We start from the raw sequence: 20,178 nt of genomic DNA on the forward strand, positions 1-20,178 counted from the left end.
TACTCTTGAACTACTTACACACGATGTCCCTGGTCATCGCGGGACGCGAAGGCTCACTGGGTTCTCCGAAGCCAGCCTTGTTCTCAGCAGTCACTCTGAACTCATACTCAACTCCTTCGCTCAGACCTTGCACTTTGAAGCGCAAGTCCGGGACGGTTCTCTTAGAAGCCCGGACCCACCTCAATCCTCGTTTCTCTTTCCTTTCGACAAGGTAGCCCCTGATGTCGCTGCCACCGTCCTGGACTGGTCTCCTCCATGAAATGGTGACAGAGTTCCTGCTTACATTATCAATTTCGGGGGTCGATGGCGGGCCAGGTGGACCTACGGGCAGAAGATGGTTTAGGTTGTTAGAGAAAAAAATATGAGATTACAGAAAAAGTCATCTTAAGTAGAGTAACATGAAACAATGGACGGAACGTACCATAACTGTCGACCATTTTGACCGGAGGTGACAGGCTGGAGTCTCCGGTGCCATACTGGTTGATTGCTGACACCCTGAAGATATACTCGTTGCCTTTGATGAGTTTGTGGGCCACACATCTACAGTCCATGACATTTTCAGCCAGCTTTGTCCACTGAAGGCGACTGGTCTCTCGCTTTTCAAGGATGTAAGACTTGATGGCACAACCTCCGTCCTCCTCTGGCGGAAGCCAGGTCAAGGTGCACTTTTCAGCTGAAATGTTGCTGGCCTCAATGGGGCCCGGAGGTCCGGGAACGTCCAGAACCTTCACTTTGACATGTTCTTCTTTGATGCCAAACGGGTTGCTGGCTGTGATGGTGTACTCGCCGGTGTTCTTCCTGGTGGCATACTTGATGGCCACAGAGGAAGAAGTCGGGGTGCTCGTGATAGTGACGACGTCAGAGTTCTTCAGCTCCCGGCCGGCCTTTGACCAGACAACGGCGGGCGGAGGTTTGCCGCCGATCTCGGTTGCGGAGACCACGATTGTGTCTCCTGCCCGGACCGATACACCGTCCTTCATGTCCGGGTCGATCGTGATGCTTGGGGGTTCTGGGAAAGGGTGTGACGTCGGAGGTTAAATTGCGAGGCAGTACTGTATATTAAAAACAAATGACAGATTCTGTTCAAACCAGCTTACCGTACTCATCCTTGCAAGTTAGCAGATCTGTCTTCTCTGAGGGAACACTAATTGCCCCGGCAGAGTTCTTGGCCCTTACTTGGAACTGATACTGAGCTCCTTCCGTTAGGTCGGTGACGGTGAAGGCGCATCCTTGAATGTTGACGTGGTTGGCCTTCATCCAGGCCTTACCTCCGGCTTCTAGCTTCTCTACCATGTAGCCAGTCAGCTTGTAGCCACCGTCATATTTGGGCGGAGTCCAAATCAGGGTGACTGATGTCCTGGTGACATTAATGACGTCCGGCTTGCCGGGAGGATCTAATGAAAGACACAACACATTGGTGTATTCAGTTTTTCCCTGACACTAAGACGAATCGACGGTCCGGAGATCTCCGAAATTCACCGATCGGATCAAGGGCGACGACGGCCTCTGTAGCTTTGCTGGCCTTCCCGAGACCGGCCATGTTCATGGCCATCACCCTGAACTCATATTCCAGCCCCTCGATCAGACCCGTCACCCTGCACTCCTTCACTCTCAGAGGAGTCTTGCTGGCTCGCTTCCACATCAGACTGTTCCTCTCTTTAAACTCCACATGATAGCCTGCGCATGTACAATCACATGCTCAGCTTTGCCTATACGGATTTCGGCTTTACACCTCAGTCGTGGTGGCGGTCACAATTACCTGTTATGGGGGAGCCACCTGTGTCTTTGGGATCAGTCCAGGTCAGGATGGCGGACTCGTGACGGATGCTCATAATCTCCGGAGGTGCAGGCGCCTCTGGTACATCTAGGGCAGCAAGAGAAGAGGTGTTTGTCAACAGACGGAAGCACGTGACGCAACTCGTTTCCCGTCTCAGATACTTACTGAAAGGATGCTGTGCAATGACCGGGTCAGACCTGAGGTGCTCTCCGATTCCGTATTTGTTCTCAGCAAACACTCTGAAAATGTACTCCACTCCGTCGTGGAGACGTATGACTCGCATGTTGGTTTTCTGAATGGCCGAAGCCACCGTGGCCCACTTGTTGTCTGTCGTCCGTCGCTTTTCCACGATGTAGTTGGACACCTCCGCACCCCCGTCGTCTTTGGGCGGACCCCATTCTAGCGTGACGCCATCGGCCGTGATCTCATCAAACTTGATGGGTCCGGTGCAGATGCCCGGTTTGCCCACGACCTTCAGTTGCAACTTGCAGTCCTTGGAGCCCAGGCTGTTCCGGACATTGACAGTGTACGTTTCGGCATCGCTTCTTTGGCAGTCCCTGACCAGGAGGGTCGTGACCCCCTGGGACGCCTCCACGCACATCCGCCCGGTGTCGCCGAGAGCCACGTCGCCCTTCTTCCACGTTGCCGTCGGATACGGCATGCCGCTGATGGGGATGTTGATGCGGACAGTAGTACCTTCCTTTACCACGTAGCAACCGTCATGTAGACAGCTCAAGTTGCAGTCCGGCAGCACTGGAAAGCAAAGTTGTTAAAGAAATTGATGCCATTAACTTCATCCAGCCCAATTTTGGACTTTTGTGTCAAATTTTGTCAATTTGGGCATTTTTCTTCAGCTTTTTTGTGTTTTTCCAATGCACATTCCATTCATTTCTAGTGTATTTCCTTGGAAAATTCCACGGGTGCATGACTGTACAATGTTTCCTAAAAGTGCGGTTTAATTTAAACGCAGGGTGCTTACCAAACTGGTCCTTTGCAACAACGGCAATTTCAGTGGGCGGCCCCTCTCCGGATTCATTGAGTGCCTTGACTCTGAAGGAGTACTCCTTGCCTTCTGTGAGTTCCCCAACTGTCAGCGAGGTGTTCTTGCCCTTGGCAATCTGCTTCCATTTCTCGCCATCGCTTTGCTCCACAATATAGGCGCTAATATGACTGCCGCCATCGCTGACAGGTTTTTTCCAGGCCAGAGTGATGGAATCCTTGGTGGTCTTCTTGGCCTTCAGGTCCATCACTGGGCCTGGTTGCTCTGGAGAGAGATTAAAGGCAAGATAAATGTGTTTGTAGAGCACAATTGAACACAAGGCCATTCTATGTGAATCTGGAAGTGAACATTTTGAAAATGCTCCAGTTCATACCTGAAGCTCGTACGCTGCCAGCCGTCTCGCAGCCTTCTCCGATTCCGTAAGCGTTCTCAGCTAGAACTCTGAAGCAGTAGGCCTGTCCAGCCTCCAGGTTGGGAATCCTGTACGAAATCTTGTGACACTCGGCCGACACACAGGTCCAGGCCTTCCTCTCGGCAAGGCGCTTTTCCACAATGTAGCTTTTGACCGCACTGCCTCCGTCAATTAGCGGGGCATCCCAGGTAATGAGGGCGTGGTTTAAGGAGGTCTCCTTTACGGTCAGGTTCTGAGGCGGTCCAGGAGTATCTGCGGCATAGCGGTATCCCAGGCATTTTACTTATAGCTGTCCACTGTAGTGACCTTCACTATCCCTGAAAGTGTTCAGGTGTTTTTGATTCTTTCCTGATATCTTTGCTATCTTACCGAGGACCTTGACCACAATGGTGTAGCTCTTGGAACCGCTGCTGTTTTCCAGCGTCAGAACGTATTTTCCGGCGTCGTATCGGTTAACGTCTTCAACTGTGAGCAGGGTGTCCCAGTCCGACGTTTTGATCAGTACTCCGGTTCTCTCCTTTAGGTTCGCGTCCACCTTGCTCCACGTCACCTTGGGTGCCGGACGCCCTCTAAGGGGGACGTAGAGCCTCATGGTGACACCGGCGCGGAGGACCAAGGCTTTCCTTAGGTCGGCATCTAGTTCAGCTTCCGGAGGGACTGTGGGAACATCAGATTGTTCATGTTCTGCCGCAATAATTGGAAGTAGAATGTAAAACGATGAAAAAGCTGAACATACTGAGAACATCCTTGGCCACGTGGTTCCCGGGGACTTCGCTGGGCTCGCTGTAGCCAATCTTGTTAACGGCGAAGACTCGGAACTGGTATTCCGTGCCTTCCATCAGGCCTGTCACCAAGAAATTGGTGGCCCGGAGCTTCTTTGGGACGTTACATCTGGTCCAATTTTCTGCCGTGGCCAGTTTGCACTCCACCAGGTAGCCAATGATCTCGCACCCGCCGTCGTATGCCGGCTTGGTCCAGCTCAGGCTGATGGAGCTCCTGGTGGAATCAACCACCTTGGGGAAAGCGGGCGGGCCCGGGGGATCTGGCCAAAAAAGCGGGAGCAATCGCTCGCATTTTGTTCTTGTATCTTATAATTAGAATGACGAGCTTGTAAAAAGGTACTCACAGACGGGATCGACGGCCAGAGCGGCGCTGGACGCGTCACTGGGTTTTCCCAGACCGGCTTTATTTATGGCGATGACCCTGAACTCGTACTCCGAGCCCTCCGTCAGCTGAGCGGCCTTGATGGTTCTGTCGATCACTGGACGGCGGTTGACCTTGGCCCAGGTCAATTCCGTGGCCTCGCGCTTCTCCACCATGTATCCCAGAATGGGGGCTCTACCGTCATTAGTCGGCGCCTTCCAACTGACCGTCATGGAGTCTTTGGTGATGTTGGTGATCACGGGAGGATCGCAAGGGCCCGGAACATCTGAGAGATCATATTGGAACCATGTTAAAAGTCAGTTCTTTGGTCTATCTAACAGTGCGTGCTCACCATAAGGGTTCTTGACCATGACTGGGTCAGTCATGATAGCGTCTCCCACACCGTACTGATTCTCGGCACTGACTCGGAACTGGTATTCGTGGCCCTCGATAAGTTTCTCCACGGAGCAGTCGGTGATGTGTCCATGAATGTTGGCGGTGACCAGCGCCCAGTTGGCCCTGCTGGTTTCACGCTTCTCAATGATGTAGTTGGTGATTTCAGAACCGCCGTCCGCCAGCGGGGGTTCCCAGCGCAGTTTCACACGGTCCGCGAAGACTTTAGTGATTTTCACAGAAGCCGGAGGACCTGGTTTGTCTAAAGGCACCAACCAGCAAAGCACTTTTAACACTTTTTCTTCAATGTGATTTGTTCCAGGTACCAGAATATAGTTCTTGCTTTCAAATTGGACTTTATGAAGTATTTATTCTAATGGTCTTACAGTTGTGAGCGTAACACAAAATAAACTTACCCAGCACTTTCACTTTAATGGTGGCATACTTGCTGCCATTGACGTTCTCAGCAAGAATGGTGTAGTCGCCGGATTCCTTCCTGGTGACTGAGTAGAGCTCCAAAAGGTGGACATGTTTCTTCTGGGTCATCTTCATTCCCTCCGCCAGATGGAGAGGAACGCCGTCTCTTTTCCAGCTCACCTTGGGCAGAGGCTTCCCAAACACCTCCGCATCAAGGAAGACATTTTCTCCGGCTTTCACCACAATCAGGTTCTTCATGTTGACCCCCAGCTCTACACGGGGAGGAACTGGATGCCAGAAGAAGATCACTATAGTTATTTTTGGTTTAACCAAGCCTTGTTCTAATGTTGTTTACTCAAGAACAGATTGAGTTTTGAGTTCAATTAGAGTGTCCTCACTCATGACTTCACAGCCGTTATGGATTAACGGACTCGGATCGGTTTGCCTACCGTTCTCCGCAATGACGGCAATGGGGTCCGACAGCTCCGAGGGCAGGCTGACGTTGATGGCCGTCTTGGCGATGACTCTAAAGACGTACTTCTGGCCCTCTTCCAGCCCGCTCACCACATAGTTCTCTGTCTGGATGCTCATGCAGTTGCTGTTGCACCGAGTCCACTTCTCATCGGGGAGCTTGCAGTACTCCATGAAGTAGCCGATGAGCTTACTGCCGCCGTCGTGCTTGGGTCGAGTCCACACCAGAGAAACCGAACTCCTGGTCACGTCCATGGGCTCGGGTTTACCCGGAGGGTCTGGCGGAAAGGACTTCGTTATTAAGCTCTTCGATTGGCTCATGATTCACAATACAATTGAGCGAGCTGTGCCTTGACTCGCGAGTTTATATACCGATAAACTCCCGAGTCAGGGCACCGCTGTGAAATTTTGCCACGTTTTCCTACCGACGGCCGTCCTAGCTGTGATGAATTCAGTCTGCTTGCAAGGTTTTCCCTGTCCGGCCAGGTTGATGGCAGACACCCTGAAGGTGTACTCTAGGCCCTCGATGAGAGCGGTGCAGGTGTACTGCGTGGACTTGACCACAGACTCGTTGGCCCTGACCCACAGCAGGCTATTCCTCTCCTTTTTCTCGATGCAGTATCCCATGATGGGGCTTCCACCGTCACTGTTGGGACGCTCCCACGACAGGATGACGAAGTCCTTGTTGATCTTGTTAACCCGAAGGTTTCTGGGTTCACTGGGGGGGTCTGGAAGCAAATCCAACTATTACACTCTACTCAAATACTGTCGCTAAGCTCAAGTAAAGTTAACCTCCAAGTACATGACTTTGCTCTTTAATAATAGCCTGTGAGATGGCCACAAATTCGATAAATGGAATGGAATGAAATGCCCTAAAACTATCAGAAGGTGACCTGAAATCATTAAGAAGTGATCAGGAAACGCCCTGAAATCAAGAGGAAGTGACTCATAAACACTAAGGGAGGTAAAATTAACACGAAATAATCCAAAATGTAAAACAAGTGACCCTAGAATGACCAGAAATATACAGAAGTTACCCAAAATCAACAGGAAGTGACCAGAAATCGATAAGAAGTGACCAGTAAACATTAAGTGCAGTAAAAAAGGAAACAGGAAGTCATCCAAAATGTACGGGAAGTGACCCCAGAATTACTAAAAATGTACAGGAAGTTACCCAAAATCAACAGAAGTGACCTGTAAGTAACCTAAAACAGAAGAGACTCACCAAACGGATATCTGGCAATCATCTTCTCAGAGTAGGTGGGCTCAGAGACGCCGAATCTATTTTCCGCCCGCACTCGGAAGGTGTATTCACTGCCCGTAATCAGTTTTGTGACCCTTAAGCTAGTTTTGGTGCAGGAAGAGGACACGGTCAACCAGTCGCCCTGGCTCACATCGCACTTCTCCACAATGTAGTTTGTGATGTTGCTTCCACCATCCTCCTGCGGCGGGTTCCAGAGTAGCGTGCAGGCATCGATATCCTGCTCCGTGATCTCCAGGGGAGCTTCGGGTGGCCCCGGAATGTCTACACGGCACACAAGTCAAAATATTAACACCCTTTTAGTCAAGGGAATGGGTTCCCTGGTTGTGTTTCCCCTCTCAAAAGCATTCTACTTTTTGGTAAAAGGGTTTAGTATGGTTCAGTTGGTGAACAACTGCTGTAAATAAACATATCGGAAGCTGTGAAAACTTCCGAAACAGTCAGGATAGGGTTTGAGTTTCTCTAGGAGGTTTTTAGACCAGATTTGCAGTAAAACTGACCCATGACGATGACTTTGAGGATCTGGTTGATCTTGGCCGTGCTATTTTCCGCAGACAGGCTGTAGTAGCCACTGTCCGAGCGGCTGACATTCTTGATGATTAGCGTACAGCTGGTCAGTGTCTTGACCACAGATAGGCGATCGGAGGTCAGGACGTCTTCATTGCCCTGCTTCCACTTACAGAAGGGAGCCGGTTTACCCGCCACCAGGGCTTCGATCACCATCTTGCGTCCCGCTCTGACCGTCACCGTGTCAGGCATGATGATCTTTGGAGCCACTGAGGGAGCAATCATCGGAACGAGGTCATTTTCAGTAGTATTGCGCCCATTGTTATTTTTCGCAACGATGATGATCATGAAAAAACATGGTTGAGAGCAGAGTACTCACTGAGCTGCTCCTTGACCTCAAAGATTCCCTCGGCCTCCCGGGGGAGGCTGACACCAACAGCGTTCCTCGCTGCCACTCTGAACTTGTACTTCTTGCCTTCCTTCAGGCCAACTACCACGATGGTCAGGTCTTTGACTACAGAGTACGGCGTCCATTTGTTTTCGGCCGCCCCTTCCTCCTGGTAGTCTACCACGTAGCCGTTGATCTTGGCTCCCCCGTCGCGGAGAGGTTTTAGCCAGCCTAGCGTGGCGCTGTTCCTGGTGATCTCCAAAACTTCCATCTTCTTGGGTGGATCTGGTTCACCTGAAAACCCCGGCAGATATAACACAGGCATCCGCGGGTGGCTTCAAAGTATACAACGACCAAGTCGACAAATCCAGGTTAACTCTGAGCACTTACTTATGGGGTCCTTAGCCAAATAAGACTTAGGCGAATCCTGAGGAACCCCGATCCCGTACTTGTTGACTGCCATCACGCGGAAGTAGTACTCGATGCCAGGTGTCATGTTGGTCACTTTGAAGCTGGTCTTCCTTAAGTCCTCTGTACACTTTGTCCATGTCTTCCTGTCCACCTCCCGTTTTTCAACTATGTAGTTGAGGATGGGGCTCCCACCGTCATTCTCCGGCGGCAACCAGGACAGCTGCGCTGTTGTTTTGGTGACGTCTGTCGCTTCAAGACCGCCAACGGGGCCAGGAGTATCTACCAAAGGAAGGATTCAGTAACATTTTGTTTTGCCAAACATTGTTGCATCATTCCAAATACTTTATAACAACCAGAACAGTCCACTCAAAGTTCATCAATTCAATGAAAAACAGGAAAATCTAGAAGATAAGAATCTAGAAGATAAGTTTCTCACCAAGAACCTTGACACGAACAAAGACTGCTTTCTCTCCGGCCGAGTTAGACAGAGTCAGTGAGTACTTTCCAGAATCTTCTCTTGTGCTTTCAGGGATGACCAGGAAGGTCATGGTGTCCACTTGGTCCACGTGACCACGGCGAACAACATTGTCCACGCCCATCCGCTTCCATGTAACCTTGGGGGCGGGGCGTCCTCTGATCACAGCAAAAAGCCGGATTGGGCAACCGGCGCGGACGGACAGACCTTTTCTCAAGCTTGCATCTAGTTCTATCTCGGGAGCCTCTGTTGCCAGGCAAAAATACACAAAAGAGGTTGGACAGGTTCAGGCTGTTGACGCTATCTGTAAAAATTGTTTCATGTCTAGCCAATATCCTGGTACAGTTTTTTTTCTTACCCAGAATCTCCCTGGGGAAGACGGCCTCCTTTAAGTAGGCGTGACGGCCCCAGCCCACCTGGTTTTGGGCGGAAACCTTGAACTCATACTCTTGTTTCTCATCCAGATGTCCAATGGTGAACTCTTTGAGGACCAGCGGCCCGTTGGTGTCTATCCTCTTCCAGCCTTCGCCAGGCTTCTCGGGGTCAGCCTCGCTTTTCAGTCTCATGTCCAGGCTGTAGCCGATGATTGGTGCGCCGCCGTCGTACACTGGTTTAGACCAGGAAAGGGTGATAGAGGTCTTGGTGCTGTCGGCCACCTTCAGGCCTGCGGGTGGGCCAGGTGGTTCTGGAGAGGGATAAAGTTGAAGAGTGATTAAAAAGTTAAAACCTTTGACTCTTATGTTCAGTTTGCTACAAAATTTTACACAGAGGTGCAACAAACTCACCGATGGGATCTTTGGCTGTGACGGGTCTACAAGGCTTGCTGGGATCACCCAAACCGACCTCGTTCTCAGCCTTGACTCTGAACTGATACTCGTGGTTGGGGATCAGGTTTGTCACTTTCATGCGTCTCTCGGGGATGGGACTCTTAGTGCACGGCACCCAGCGGACCGCCCTCTTTTCCTTCCTCTCCAGGATGTAACCGGTAATTGACTTTCCTCCATCGTTCTCAGGAGGAGCCCAGACCACCGTCATCTCCTCTTTGCTTATCTGCATTATGGTAAAAAAAATAGTCATCTACTGCACTGTCTTTCCACAGTCCGATGTGAATAAGTTCAACCCACCTTGGTAACCTCAGGGGCATCAGGAGGTCCAGGTCTGTTGAACTGCGTCCTGACTGTGACAGGCTTGCTCTCCACGGCGGGACCGGTTCCCATTTTGTTCTCGGCCCGCACTCTGAAGATGTACTCGTTGCCGTCCACCAGGCGAGTCACGTTGCAATATGGCGTTACCACTGACGCAGAATACGTGGACCACACCATCCTCCTGGTCTCGCATTTTTCCAAGATGTAGCTGTCCACCTCGCAGCCTCCGTCATCTTCGGGCGCGTCCCAAATCACTCTGCACTTGTCGGCTCCGATGCCAGTCACTCGGAGGTTCCTGACGGCTCCGGGTATGTCCAGAACGTTCACGTTGGCGTACGCCGTGAAGGTTCCGGCCGAGTTGGTGGCGGTGACCACGTACTTTCCGGAGTCGGTGCGTCTGGACTTGGTCAAAAGGAACTTAGAATAGTCAGTACCAGTCTCGTAGCTGATTCTGGGGTTGTCTCCGACCGCCTTGTCCTTGGTCCACTTAACTTCAGGCTGAGGCTTTCCTCTAAGGGAAGCTTCTATTCTGACAGACTCTCCGGCCTTGACCGTCAAGGTTCCGGAAAGCTTCAGGTCAAGCACTGGCTTCTGGATCTCCTCTCGGACCAGGATATCAGCCAGTTTCACCCAGCCGCTCTCCCCTCCTTCATTGACGCTTTGAACCCTGAAAAATCAAATATTGATGACAATTCAGCACTTTTCGGATGATGCCTGAAAACATTTAGTAACAAAGGGAGTTGACGCACCTAAAAGTGTAGGTCTGGTTTTCAATACACTTATCCGCCAAAAAGAAGGTGTTAGTTAGAGTGCCGGTGTTGAGTTTTTCCCATTCCTCCGCATCTTTAGCTCTACACTCCAGGTTGTAGGAGAGGTTGGGGCTGCCGCCGTCGTAGTCGGGTCTTCTCCATCTCAGGTAGACGTAGTTCTTGCCTATGTCGCTGACTCTGAAGTTCTCTGGCTCGCCTGGTTTTTCAATAGGGTCGATGGCCAGCACAGGGACCTTGGTCTCCACACAGGGCCCCGGTCCCATCTTGTTTTCCGCACAGACACGGAACAGATACTGATGGCCCTCCATCAGCTTGGTCTTTATCTTGCGGTTGGTGCAGTGGGAAGAGATCATGGACCACATGCTGATGCTGGGTTCTCGGCACTCCACGATGTAATTGGTGATTTCAGAACCGCCGTTGTCTTTTGGGGCCTCCCAGTTGATCATGCAAGAGTCCTTCGTGACGTAGGTGGTGTGTAGATTTTGGCAGTGGCCAGGCCTGTCCAGAACATTGACAGTGATGCGGCAGGAGGCTTCTCCGCCCACATTCGAGGCCTTCAAGGTGTATTGACCGTGGTCCGCTCTGGTGGCCTCCTTGATCCTCAGCTGGACGACGGGCAAGTTCTGGGTCATTGTTAGCCGTTTGCTGTTCTCGAGAAGTGCCTCTTCCTTGGACCACAGCACTTCGGGCTCGGGACGGGCCTTCACATAGCCAATGATGTTGACGTTGTGTCCGACGCGCACGGTTACGCGCTCGCGACACGTGGCGTCCATTTCGATCTCCGGTGGGATCAGGATGTCCTGAGCCGTGACGGACTCGGGAATTTCTCTCGACTCGCCATCGCCGATCATATTGGAGGCAAAAACTCGGAATCTGTAAGTTTCGCCCTGCTCCAGTCCTTTAACCGTGTAAGCGCACAGCTTGATCAAGTCATCCAGATTGACTTTCTTCCAATCTCCGTCGGCCTTCTTCATTTCTACCGTGTAGCCCAGAATTGGACTGCCTCCATCCCTGGTGGGTTTGGTCCACACCAAGTCAGCGCTCGACCTGCTGTAGTCTTTAACTTTGGGATTGACCGGGGCGCTCGGGACCGTAATCTGCCGGCAGGGTTTACAGAGGTCGGAAACAGGCGACGGGCCGCTGTAGCCGGCGCTGTTCTCAGCAAATACTCGGAATTCATACTCGTTGCCCACGAACAAGCCCTGGACTCTGTAGCGGAGCTCTTTGCAGGGCGTCTTGTTCACACGGATCCATTTTCCTCCTTTGTGTCTGCGCTCCACAATGTAACCTGTGATCTGACTTCCGCCGTCGGACAAGGGCATGGTCCATCCCACGGTCACGGCGTCCTCTGAGATGTCGGAGGGCAGGGGCTTCCCGGGCGGGCTGGGCGGCATGAAGGAATGCTCGGCCACCGTGGGCTTGCTCTCCAGCGGCGCCCCTACGCCCATCTTGTTCTCAGCGCGAATGCGTACCACATACTCCGTGCCCTTCTGCAGGCGTGTGATCCTGAGTTTAGTAGCCAGGCTGCCGGAGCTAACGCCTCCCCAGGTCTCTTTATTGGAGTCTCTCTTCTCCACAATGTAGTTGGTAATGGGGCTACCGCCATCGTCCTTCGGGGGGCGCCACTCGATGGTCATGGAGTCGGGGGTCACCTCCAAAATTTCAACGGGCCCGATGGGGGCCGCCGGGACGTCCAGGACTGTGACGTTGAGGGCTGCCGTCTTGGTGCCGGCCAGGTTGGATACGGTGAGCAAGTAGGTGCCACTGTGGTTTCTGGTGCACTCGTTGATGCTGAGAACACTGGAGAAGTTGTCGGTGTCGATCTTGATGTTGCCCCCGCTGGTGATCTCCTCTCCTTCCATGGACCATTTGGCGGTGGGGATTGGCATTCCTCTCATGATGGCGGGCAGCCTAATGGTGGTGCCCGCCTTCACAACGATGCCCTCTGTCAGCTTGACATCCACCTCCAGGATCGGAGGCACTGTTAACACATGACATTGTTGTTTGAGATGGGTTAGGACTCATTTCAAATAAGTCATACATAGGCGTCTTAAACTCACCCAGCTTCTCCTGGCAGAGGATGGGAACGGTGGTGTCGGGTCTGCTGAGGCCAATGGCGTTCTCCGCTCTCACTCGGAAGCGATATGTCTTGCCTTCCTCCAGGCCCGTTACGTGACTCTCCGGGATGCTGACTGTCTGCCATTCGTGCCAGTCCTTGGCTCCTTCTTCTTGATACTCCACCAGGAAGCCTGTGATTTCACTTCCACCGTTTCGATCGGGCCAATTCCAGACAAGCCACACCTCCGTCTTATCCACGTCCACGTGATGAAGGTCTTTGGGAGGACCAGGAGGGACTGTGGGAAAAATATGTTCCGCTTTGAGACCAGCGTTTCTCCAATTTTCAAAGGGTTGCACAGTATTTTTCAGATGATACGTCACACCTTAGTATAAATTGCACCAGCCAAAGAATGAAAAGAAAACATAATATATATCAGACCGGAGTATAAATCGCATTAAACATTAACGTAAAAACAACAAAAGGCATCTGCTAACGTTATTATTGTGATACTATTGCCTAAACAACAAAACTTAAGTTTACCAAGCTCTCAATCTCAGGCCAACTCACTGCCAAATCCACTTAAAGCTTCATATTTGGCATCACTTCTAACCAAATCTGCCAACTAACCATTTAGGAGCCTGGCCAAACTATAAAATCAAAAGTGAGAATTATAATCCGGAAAATTTGGTATATATAGTTTCAACTGCCGTTCATATTAATCTGGTTTGGATGCTCATTTGCTGTCTTTTGCATTCTGTTAACCTTATGATAAAGGACTTTTGTTATATTAGCTCGGTTGAACATCTTAAACAGCTACTCACAGAGTGGATTCATGGCTTTGATGGCCTTTGGCGTCTCAACGTATTCGCTGCGACCGTATTGGTTCTCAGCTGCGACTCGGAAGGTGTAGGCCAGTCCCTCGGTCAGGTGCTTCAACATCATGCTGCGTTTCTTGGAGGTGGAGCACACAGGAACCCACTGGGTGGAGCCCGTGTCTTTTTTCTCCACCACAAAGTTGGTGATGCGAGTTCCTCCGTTGTCCTCTGGGTCTTTCCAGGACAGGTAGGCCGAGTCGCTCCTGACGTCCGACACCCGAAGGTGCTGGATAGGGCCGGGTTTGTCTGGAGATAACAAATCAGTACCCTGATGTCACTTGCCGACACTTTTTGTGAGCTCGGGGTTGATGCGGTAAATTGAGGCAATTCCCTACCAAAGACCAACACCGTGCAGGTGACGGTTTTGGAGCCGGCGGGGTTCTCCACGGTGAGCGTGTAGTCGCCGCAGTCGCCCCGGTTGCAGAACCTCATCTCTAACTTGGTGCCCTCTTGGTTGGTTTCGATGTCAGCCCTGGTGGGAACGTCAGCATCATTCTTCTTCCAGACCACAGAGGGGAAGGGGATGCCCTTGATGGCAGCCATCAGAGTTATGTGGGTGCCAGCTAAAGCCTTCACTTCCCGAGTCATAGCGGCGTCCAGGATCAACTCAGGCGGTTCTAAGGTCGTGACACACAAAGACATACGTTAGTCGCCAGATGGCGAAACAACTTTTTTCCACCCAGTCCGAGTTACTCACCGAGTCTGTCCCTCACTCTGACGGGTTCTTTGATATTAGCGGGGTCGGATTCCCCAGCCGCATTGACCGCCTTCACTCTGAAGCGGTATAGAGCGCCGTCCTCCAGGCCGACTACCTTGAATTTGGTCCCCTGGCAAGAGTCTGGAGTGTGGTTCACCTGCAGGACCATAGGAACAGGACAGCTGTCGGTTAGGATCATCCTGTTGGGGCGGGAAACCATTCAGCTGACCTTATGCCAGTCGTCCTCGCCGGCTTTCTGGAACTCCAGCAGGTAGCCGAAGATCTTTCCTCGACCGGTATCGGCGGGTGGCTCCCAGGACAGAGTCACCGACTCCTTGGTGTGGTCCACGGCCTTCAGATTTTGCGGTGGGCTTGGCTTCACTGTGGAAAAGAGCAGCAAAGGTTGATGTCAATTGATGGCAGAGTGACAAGGCAAATATTTGTTTAGGGCCCCACAAGGTAAAAACTGAAAATCAGGGGTCAGGGTATTCTTAAGGATCTGCCAGATCTTACCAATGGGATCTTTGGCAAAGACCGGCTTGGAAGGCGGGCTGGGGTCACCAACACCCACCACGTTCTCCGCGCTGACTCTGAACTCGTACTCGCAGCCCTTGAGCAGGTCCAGGACTAAGTACTCCACCATGGGATGGATCTTTTCTTTGTTGCACCGGACCCATCTGTGAAGCAAAAAGAATCCAGATTGATTCTGCGTATCTATCGTCCAGGCCACGGTAATCTGCAACCACCCACCAGGAACTTAAAAAGTAGACTTGAAAATTTAGAACTGAAGGGGTGCTTTGAAATGAAAGGATTGCTGGACTGTACCTATTGGCCATGGTCTCCTTCCTCTCCACGATATAGCCTGTGATTGGCTTCCCTCCATCAGCTGGAGGCTCCCAGCGTATCAGGGCACGGTCATGGTAGACTTCCTTAACAGTAGGCTGTTTGGGAGCATCAGGTACCTCTGTGCCGCAAAGACGAAACAAAGTGGCATTGAGGATTACTAGCGTCATTTCAGAGCAGAGCTGGAGGACATCTATTAGCTAGTGGAGAGCTCACATGCTGAGTGTTGGGTGTCAACAAAGATTTGATCTGAGAAAATATCACATCTGGACTGTGAAACTTTTAAAGCACATTATGACTTACTGAACATGTCTTTGGCCCTGGTCTCAGCGGACAGCAGAGGATCACTGATGCCATGGATGTTCTGGGCCATGATCCTTATGATATACTCGCGACCCTCGATCAGTTTTGGCACCTGAATCGGCAAAACAGTCAGGTCATGCGAGGCGTTCACGTCACCTGTCTTGGATTGAAAGCTCTTGTGTAAATATCCGAACCCTGCAGGTGGTCCTAGTGCAGGACGAGGTGACTGGCATCCACAGGTCTCTGTTGGTGTCTCTCTTCTCAATGATGTAGTTGGAGATGGCGCAACCGCCGTCATCCAGAGGTGGTTTCCAGGAAATAAGCATGTGATCTCTGTAGACTTCGTCAAAGACCACGGGGCCCTCGGGAGGTTGAGGTCGGTCTAACAGGAGGAAACGGGCAGAGGTAAATGGCACTGTCGCCCTCTAGAAGGTTCAAAACTGTATTGCAGTTCATTGGTGGGAATCTGTCTTTTTCCTTCGGCGTGACTCACCGACAACGGTGATGGCGCAAATTCCAGTTCGGGTTCCAGCCGCATTATCCACGCTGACGCAGTAGCGCCCGCTGTGCTCTCTCTTGGCTTTGCTGAAGTTGAGACTTAGGTGCCTGGCGGTGCTCTGGACGCTGACGTCCTCATCCGGCTTCAGCTCCTCCTCGTTCTTTGTCCAGGTGATGGTCGGTGCCGGTTTGCCGCCATAGCGTCCGGACAGCGTACAGCTGTCTCCCACCTTCACCGTCATTTTATCTCTGAAGTCCAAGTCCAGATTTGGTGGTTCTAAAGGATGGGAAATGACAAATATGTACCCTGTTTAGTTCAGAAAGTATCAGTAACTGCCTCTGTCGCCAGAGCATTTCCTGCTGTCGTTTCCTCTATCATTTAGTTCTTTGGCATTGGCATTGGCGTGTCCTGATAAGATTCCAGCTTACTCACCAAGCTCGTCTTTGCACTGAACTGGTTTGGTGGCAAAGGAAAATTTGCCTTGTCCCACCATGTTGACGGCAGCCACTCTGAACTCGTGGCTAGAGCCGTCCTTCAGTCCGCTCAGTGTGAACTTCCTGTCCATCAGCTTGTCTTGACCGCCCACGCGGATGAAGTTGTCCCGGCCAATCGTGCGAGACTCCAGGACGTACTGGGTCACTTCTGCGCCACCGTCGTACTTGGGCGGCCTCCAAGCGACTGAGATGGAGTCCTTTGTGACACCTGTGATGATCAGGTCCTCTGGACGCTCAGGAACAGCTGTGTAAGATAAGAATTGTCCATTTCTGTTTGTCAACACCTCGATTTATCCGGAGCTTTTTGGCTATACCCGACAGCAAAACACCAAACCACCCAATTAGCACTGGCATTTAGCATCTTACAAACATTAGAGCTCTAGAACACTTACAGATGGGGTCTTTGATGAGCACCACTTTGTCAGTCTCCACAAAGGGTCCCATGCCGATGATATTCTCAGCGGCGATCCTGAAGAAATATCCTTTCCCGTCCAGCAGTCCCTGTACCACGGCGTTGTTCCTGGTCACCGTGTAGGACACGGAGGTCCAGCCCATGCGGTCCGACTCGCGCTTCTCGATGATGTAGTTGGTGATGGCCGAGCCGCCGTCATCTTCCGGCGAATACCAGGTCAGCTTGCACGAGTCATTCGTCAGGTTCTCGCCGGCAAAAGGGAGGCCGACCGGTCCGGGGACGTCTGAAGACCATAAAATTTCTGGTTTTAGCGCCACTACAGCATTCCCAAACATTGATACGCTACCAAATACTGATGTTCATCCTTTATGCGCCCGCTACATCAGAGATTTCCAAAAAGAATTCAAGCAGACACTCACCCAGGACCTCCACGATGACCGCTTTCCTCCTCTCGCCGCCCTCGTTCTTGGCACAGAGCGTGTAAATGCCTTGGTGTTGGCGTTTACAGCTCTTGATGATCAACGAGTTGGAGATGCCGGTGGTCTCCACCACTGCCTCCTTGGGCACCTCGCCATCATCTCGGCACCAGCTGATCGTCGGAGCCGGTTTACCGGACACGTAGGCGATGATTCGAATGGTTCCACCTGCGTGGACAACAATCTTCTCCTTCACAGAGGCGTCCAGGTCCATTTCGGGTGCAACTGAGGAACAAAGGAAGATGAGCAACGCAACACTGACAAGTGGTAACATGAAACATGTCGAGCATCTTACTTGTCCTGTCTCTGGCTTCGATCAGCTCGGACACACGTCCCGGTTCGCCGACACCGGCGGCGTTCACGGCTCGGACTCGGAAGCGGTACAACCCGCCTTCTTTTAGACCAGCCACGACAAACTTGGTTCCTCTGATCTCTGTGTCTTTGGCCTGGAACGACAGCAAAACGGAAACAAAGGACGTGATGACGAGGCGGGATCCAGAAAAGCCGCCTTTACTGGGACCCTGGACTCGAGTGTCTCGCTTTACCTTCTCCCAGCTCTCTGGGGCTTCGGGTTCCTTCTCTTCTTCGGCACTGCTTAGAAGCAACCTCCTCTGAGCCTTCTTCTCCTCCTCTTCCTTGTCCACCTCCTTGAACTCCACAATGTAGCCCGTCACCTTGGAGCCTCCGTCCACCAGGGGAGGAATCCATTCCAGGTCCACCGTTGACCTGGTCCAATCGGTTACCTTCGGAGTAGGTGGCCCGGGAGGCTCTGCAGGGTACACCGGAGACGAGTTTGCATGAATGATCGGCAAGACTCAAGTGACTCCTGAGCCAATTCGTTTTGGGGAATTTCAGTCATGAATTATCTCAACTCATTGACATACATACGCATAAAACTAATGGAAACTGATTGCAAAACAGGGCTCCATAAAAAATATTGGCAGGTGGTCAGCAAGTATTGAAAACTAGACCCAGCAGGTCGGCAACTGTTGATGCTAGTTGAAAATGGTCAGTAACTAATGAAAACTAACTCTTATGACAATTCATTACATCCTCAGAAACGCAGGAAAATAAGTTACAGACACTCGGCAACTTATGAGCCAATAAACTGCTGGACTTTGTATAACATCACTCTTTGTGGAGCAAACCTTTACATATACTATTTGCAGATAGTCAGCAACTAATGAGAATTCGTCGTGGACACTCGGCAAAACTTGGAAGCTAGTCGCAGACAACTCATGGAACTAAATGCAGAGGATAAAAAACTGAAAAATACTAGTCACAGACACTCAAAAACTCACTTTAAAAAACGTAACTTACTAATAGGGTCCCTGCAGAGCACGGGGTCTGAGGGTACGCTGGGCAGTCCGCATCCAGCCGCATTGGCAGCACTGACCCGGAACTGGTAAACAGCACCCTCCACTAGGCCTGTCACGTCCCAGTTGTTGCCCAGTGGTAGTGCCCGGATGGGCTCACGGTTGACGCGACTCCAGCGTTTGCTGGTGGTCTCCTTCTTTTCGATAAAGTAGCCGGTGACCGGGGAGCCGCCATCGTATTTGGGCTCCTCCCAGTTCACCGTCATGGACTCTAGACACACGTTGGTCACGGTGGGCTTCTCACACTGGCCGGGAACAGCTGCGCCGGAACACAGTTTCACTCAAAATTTAAAGCGTAGCTTACATTTCACTTAAGGCTTTTCTATTTGGATCAGAGTAAATAATCTCTCATGACCCGATTCTAATCCTCTGTTTAACAAATGAAAGTGGAAGGATTTCAGGTTGCATGCTTTGATTTTTCTGAAAGTTTGGACACCCTTGCGGTAGAGTAAGGATTTCACTTACTGAAAAGGTTCCTGGCTTTCTCCGGCTCACTGAGTAGGGGCGGCCCAACTCCGAACTTGTTCTGAGCCATGATCCTGAACTCGTACTCGTGGTTCTCGGTGAGCCGAGTTACCAGGTAGGCGCAGTCTTTAGGGTCGTTGGACACATGCACCCATGACTTGCGGTTATCTTCGCGCTTCTCCACCACGTAGTTGGTAATCTTAGATCCACCGTCATCCAGAGGCGGCTTCCAGGCCAACCCGATGCGCTCGGCAAATACCTCGGTGAACTTGATGGGTCCGACGGGGGGCCCGGGCGGTCCTACGGATCAGAGTCCAGTTAAAACCTACAGTCCAGTTAAACTACAAATTAATTTGCAGTCGAACAACGGCTGTTCGCGCTCCTCACCGAAGACTAAGAGTTTGACGTCCTTGCTGATGGTGCCCAGACTGTTGCTGGCGGTCAAGCTGTAGATGGCGCTATCTCCCCGGGTGGCCTGCTGTAGCAGCAGCGTGCACTTGTCGCGTGTCACCAGTTTGCTGAGGTGCTGGTCGTAGCGCACAGGCGCTTTCTGCTCGGGCGTGGCCATCTCGGCTTTGTGCCAGGTTAGGCTGGGGAAGGGGCAGCCGCTCACCTTGGCCACCACGCTGATGTCGGAGCCCTCCTCGCCCTCGATCACGTCTCGCAGCTCGATGGCTGGCGGGCCTAAAATGGGCACGAATCCAAAAATGTTTATGACAATAACAGTCGTTCAAAGCGCACTAGTCGGCAGGACACACGGATAAACTCGATGACAGATGGTGGACACGTGTGCCTTACATGTTTGGTCTTTGATGACGAGCGGTCCGGCGGTGGCCGAAGGGCGACTTGGTCCGGCCGCGTTGACGGCTTTCACACGGAACTCGTACTCGCCTCCCTAAAAAAAGATTCACGTCACGTTTGTGTCACTCGTCGTTCATGGGGAGAAGTACCTGTGACTGTTTGCCAGCCAATTGCAGTACAATCGTTAGACAATTGACAGACTTAATGAAGCGTTTCATCTGCAATTGGCTGGGAAGCAGTTCAGAGCAAAGACATAGTTCAGAACACCCACGACCTAGCTGGAGATTGTGGGGTGTCCTTTAACGGTA

The 20,178-nt window shown here is 51.6% G+C and overlaps 1 protein-coding gene across 18 annotated transcripts in view; it reads right to left on the reverse strand.

Moving 5' to 3' along the window:
• ttn.2 (titin, tandem duplicate 2) overlaps window positions 1-20,178 on the reverse strand; it is a 205,810-nt gene that overhangs the window by 55,773 nt on the left and 129,859 nt on the right. For all 18 annotated transcript variants that reach the window (XM_057851521.1, XM_057851523.1, XM_057851526.1 and 15 more), the window contains 43 exons: window positions 19,868-19,964; window positions 19,457-19,753; window positions 19,070-19,369; window positions 18,549-18,863; window positions 17,774-17,997; window positions 17,524-17,674; window positions 17,172-17,453; window positions 16,733-17,035; window positions 16,279-16,584; window positions 15,841-16,122; window positions 15,542-15,729; window positions 15,348-15,459; window positions 15,027-15,165; window positions 14,715-14,878; window positions 14,431-14,582; window positions 14,202-14,358; window positions 13,840-14,121; window positions 13,451-13,750; window positions 12,631-12,924; window positions 10,550-12,551; window positions 9,780-10,467; window positions 9,441-9,705; window positions 9,014-9,340; window positions 8,617-8,901; window positions 8,160-8,459; window positions 7,761-8,063; window positions 7,375-7,650; window positions 6,839-7,138; window positions 6,039-6,341; window positions 5,592-5,891; window positions 5,142-5,429; window positions 4,685-4,987; window positions 4,316-4,618; window positions 3,926-4,231; window positions 3,559-3,846; window positions 3,151-3,441; window positions 2,757-3,041; window positions 1,943-2,530; window positions 1,760-1,864; window positions 1,480-1,677; window positions 1,098-1,394; window positions 422-1,009; window positions 19-321 (listed from right to left, as the gene is read on the reverse strand). In XM_057851521.1, the coding sequence (XP_057707504.1) occupies window positions 19-321; window positions 422-1,009; window positions 1,098-1,394; window positions 1,480-1,677; window positions 1,760-1,864; window positions 1,943-2,530; window positions 2,757-3,041; window positions 3,151-3,441; window positions 3,559-3,846; window positions 3,926-4,231; window positions 4,316-4,618; window positions 4,685-4,987; window positions 5,142-5,429; window positions 5,592-5,891; window positions 6,039-6,341; window positions 6,839-7,138; window positions 7,375-7,650; window positions 7,761-8,063; window positions 8,160-8,459; window positions 8,617-8,901; window positions 9,014-9,340; window positions 9,441-9,705; window positions 9,780-10,467; window positions 10,550-12,551; window positions 12,631-12,924; window positions 13,451-13,750; window positions 13,840-14,121; window positions 14,202-14,358; window positions 14,431-14,582; window positions 14,715-14,878; window positions 15,027-15,165; window positions 15,348-15,459; window positions 15,542-15,729; window positions 15,841-16,122; window positions 16,279-16,584; window positions 16,733-17,035; window positions 17,172-17,453; window positions 17,524-17,674; window positions 17,774-17,997; window positions 18,549-18,863; window positions 19,070-19,369; window positions 19,457-19,753; window positions 19,868-19,964 (13,837 nt within the window). The remainder of the gene's footprint in view (window positions 1-18; window positions 322-421; window positions 1,010-1,097; window positions 1,395-1,479; window positions 1,678-1,759; window positions 1,865-1,942; window positions 2,531-2,756; window positions 3,042-3,150; window positions 3,442-3,558; window positions 3,847-3,925; window positions 4,232-4,315; window positions 4,619-4,684; window positions 4,988-5,141; window positions 5,430-5,591; window positions 5,892-6,038; window positions 6,342-6,838; window positions 7,139-7,374; window positions 7,651-7,760; window positions 8,064-8,159; window positions 8,460-8,616; window positions 8,902-9,013; window positions 9,341-9,440; window positions 9,706-9,779; window positions 10,468-10,549; window positions 12,552-12,630; window positions 12,925-13,450; window positions 13,751-13,839; window positions 14,122-14,201; window positions 14,359-14,430; window positions 14,583-14,714; window positions 14,879-15,026; window positions 15,166-15,347; window positions 15,460-15,541; window positions 15,730-15,840; window positions 16,123-16,278; window positions 16,585-16,732; window positions 17,036-17,171; window positions 17,454-17,523; window positions 17,675-17,773; window positions 17,998-18,548; window positions 18,864-19,069; window positions 19,370-19,456; window positions 19,754-19,867; window positions 19,965-20,178) is intronic.

This window comes from Corythoichthys intestinalis, chromosome 12 (genome assembly GCF_030265065.1).
Source record: "Corythoichthys intestinalis isolate RoL2023-P3 chromosome 12, ASM3026506v1, whole genome shotgun sequence".
NCBI classification, from domain to species: Eukaryota; Metazoa; Chordata; class Actinopteri; order Syngnathiformes; family Syngnathidae; genus Corythoichthys; species Corythoichthys intestinalis.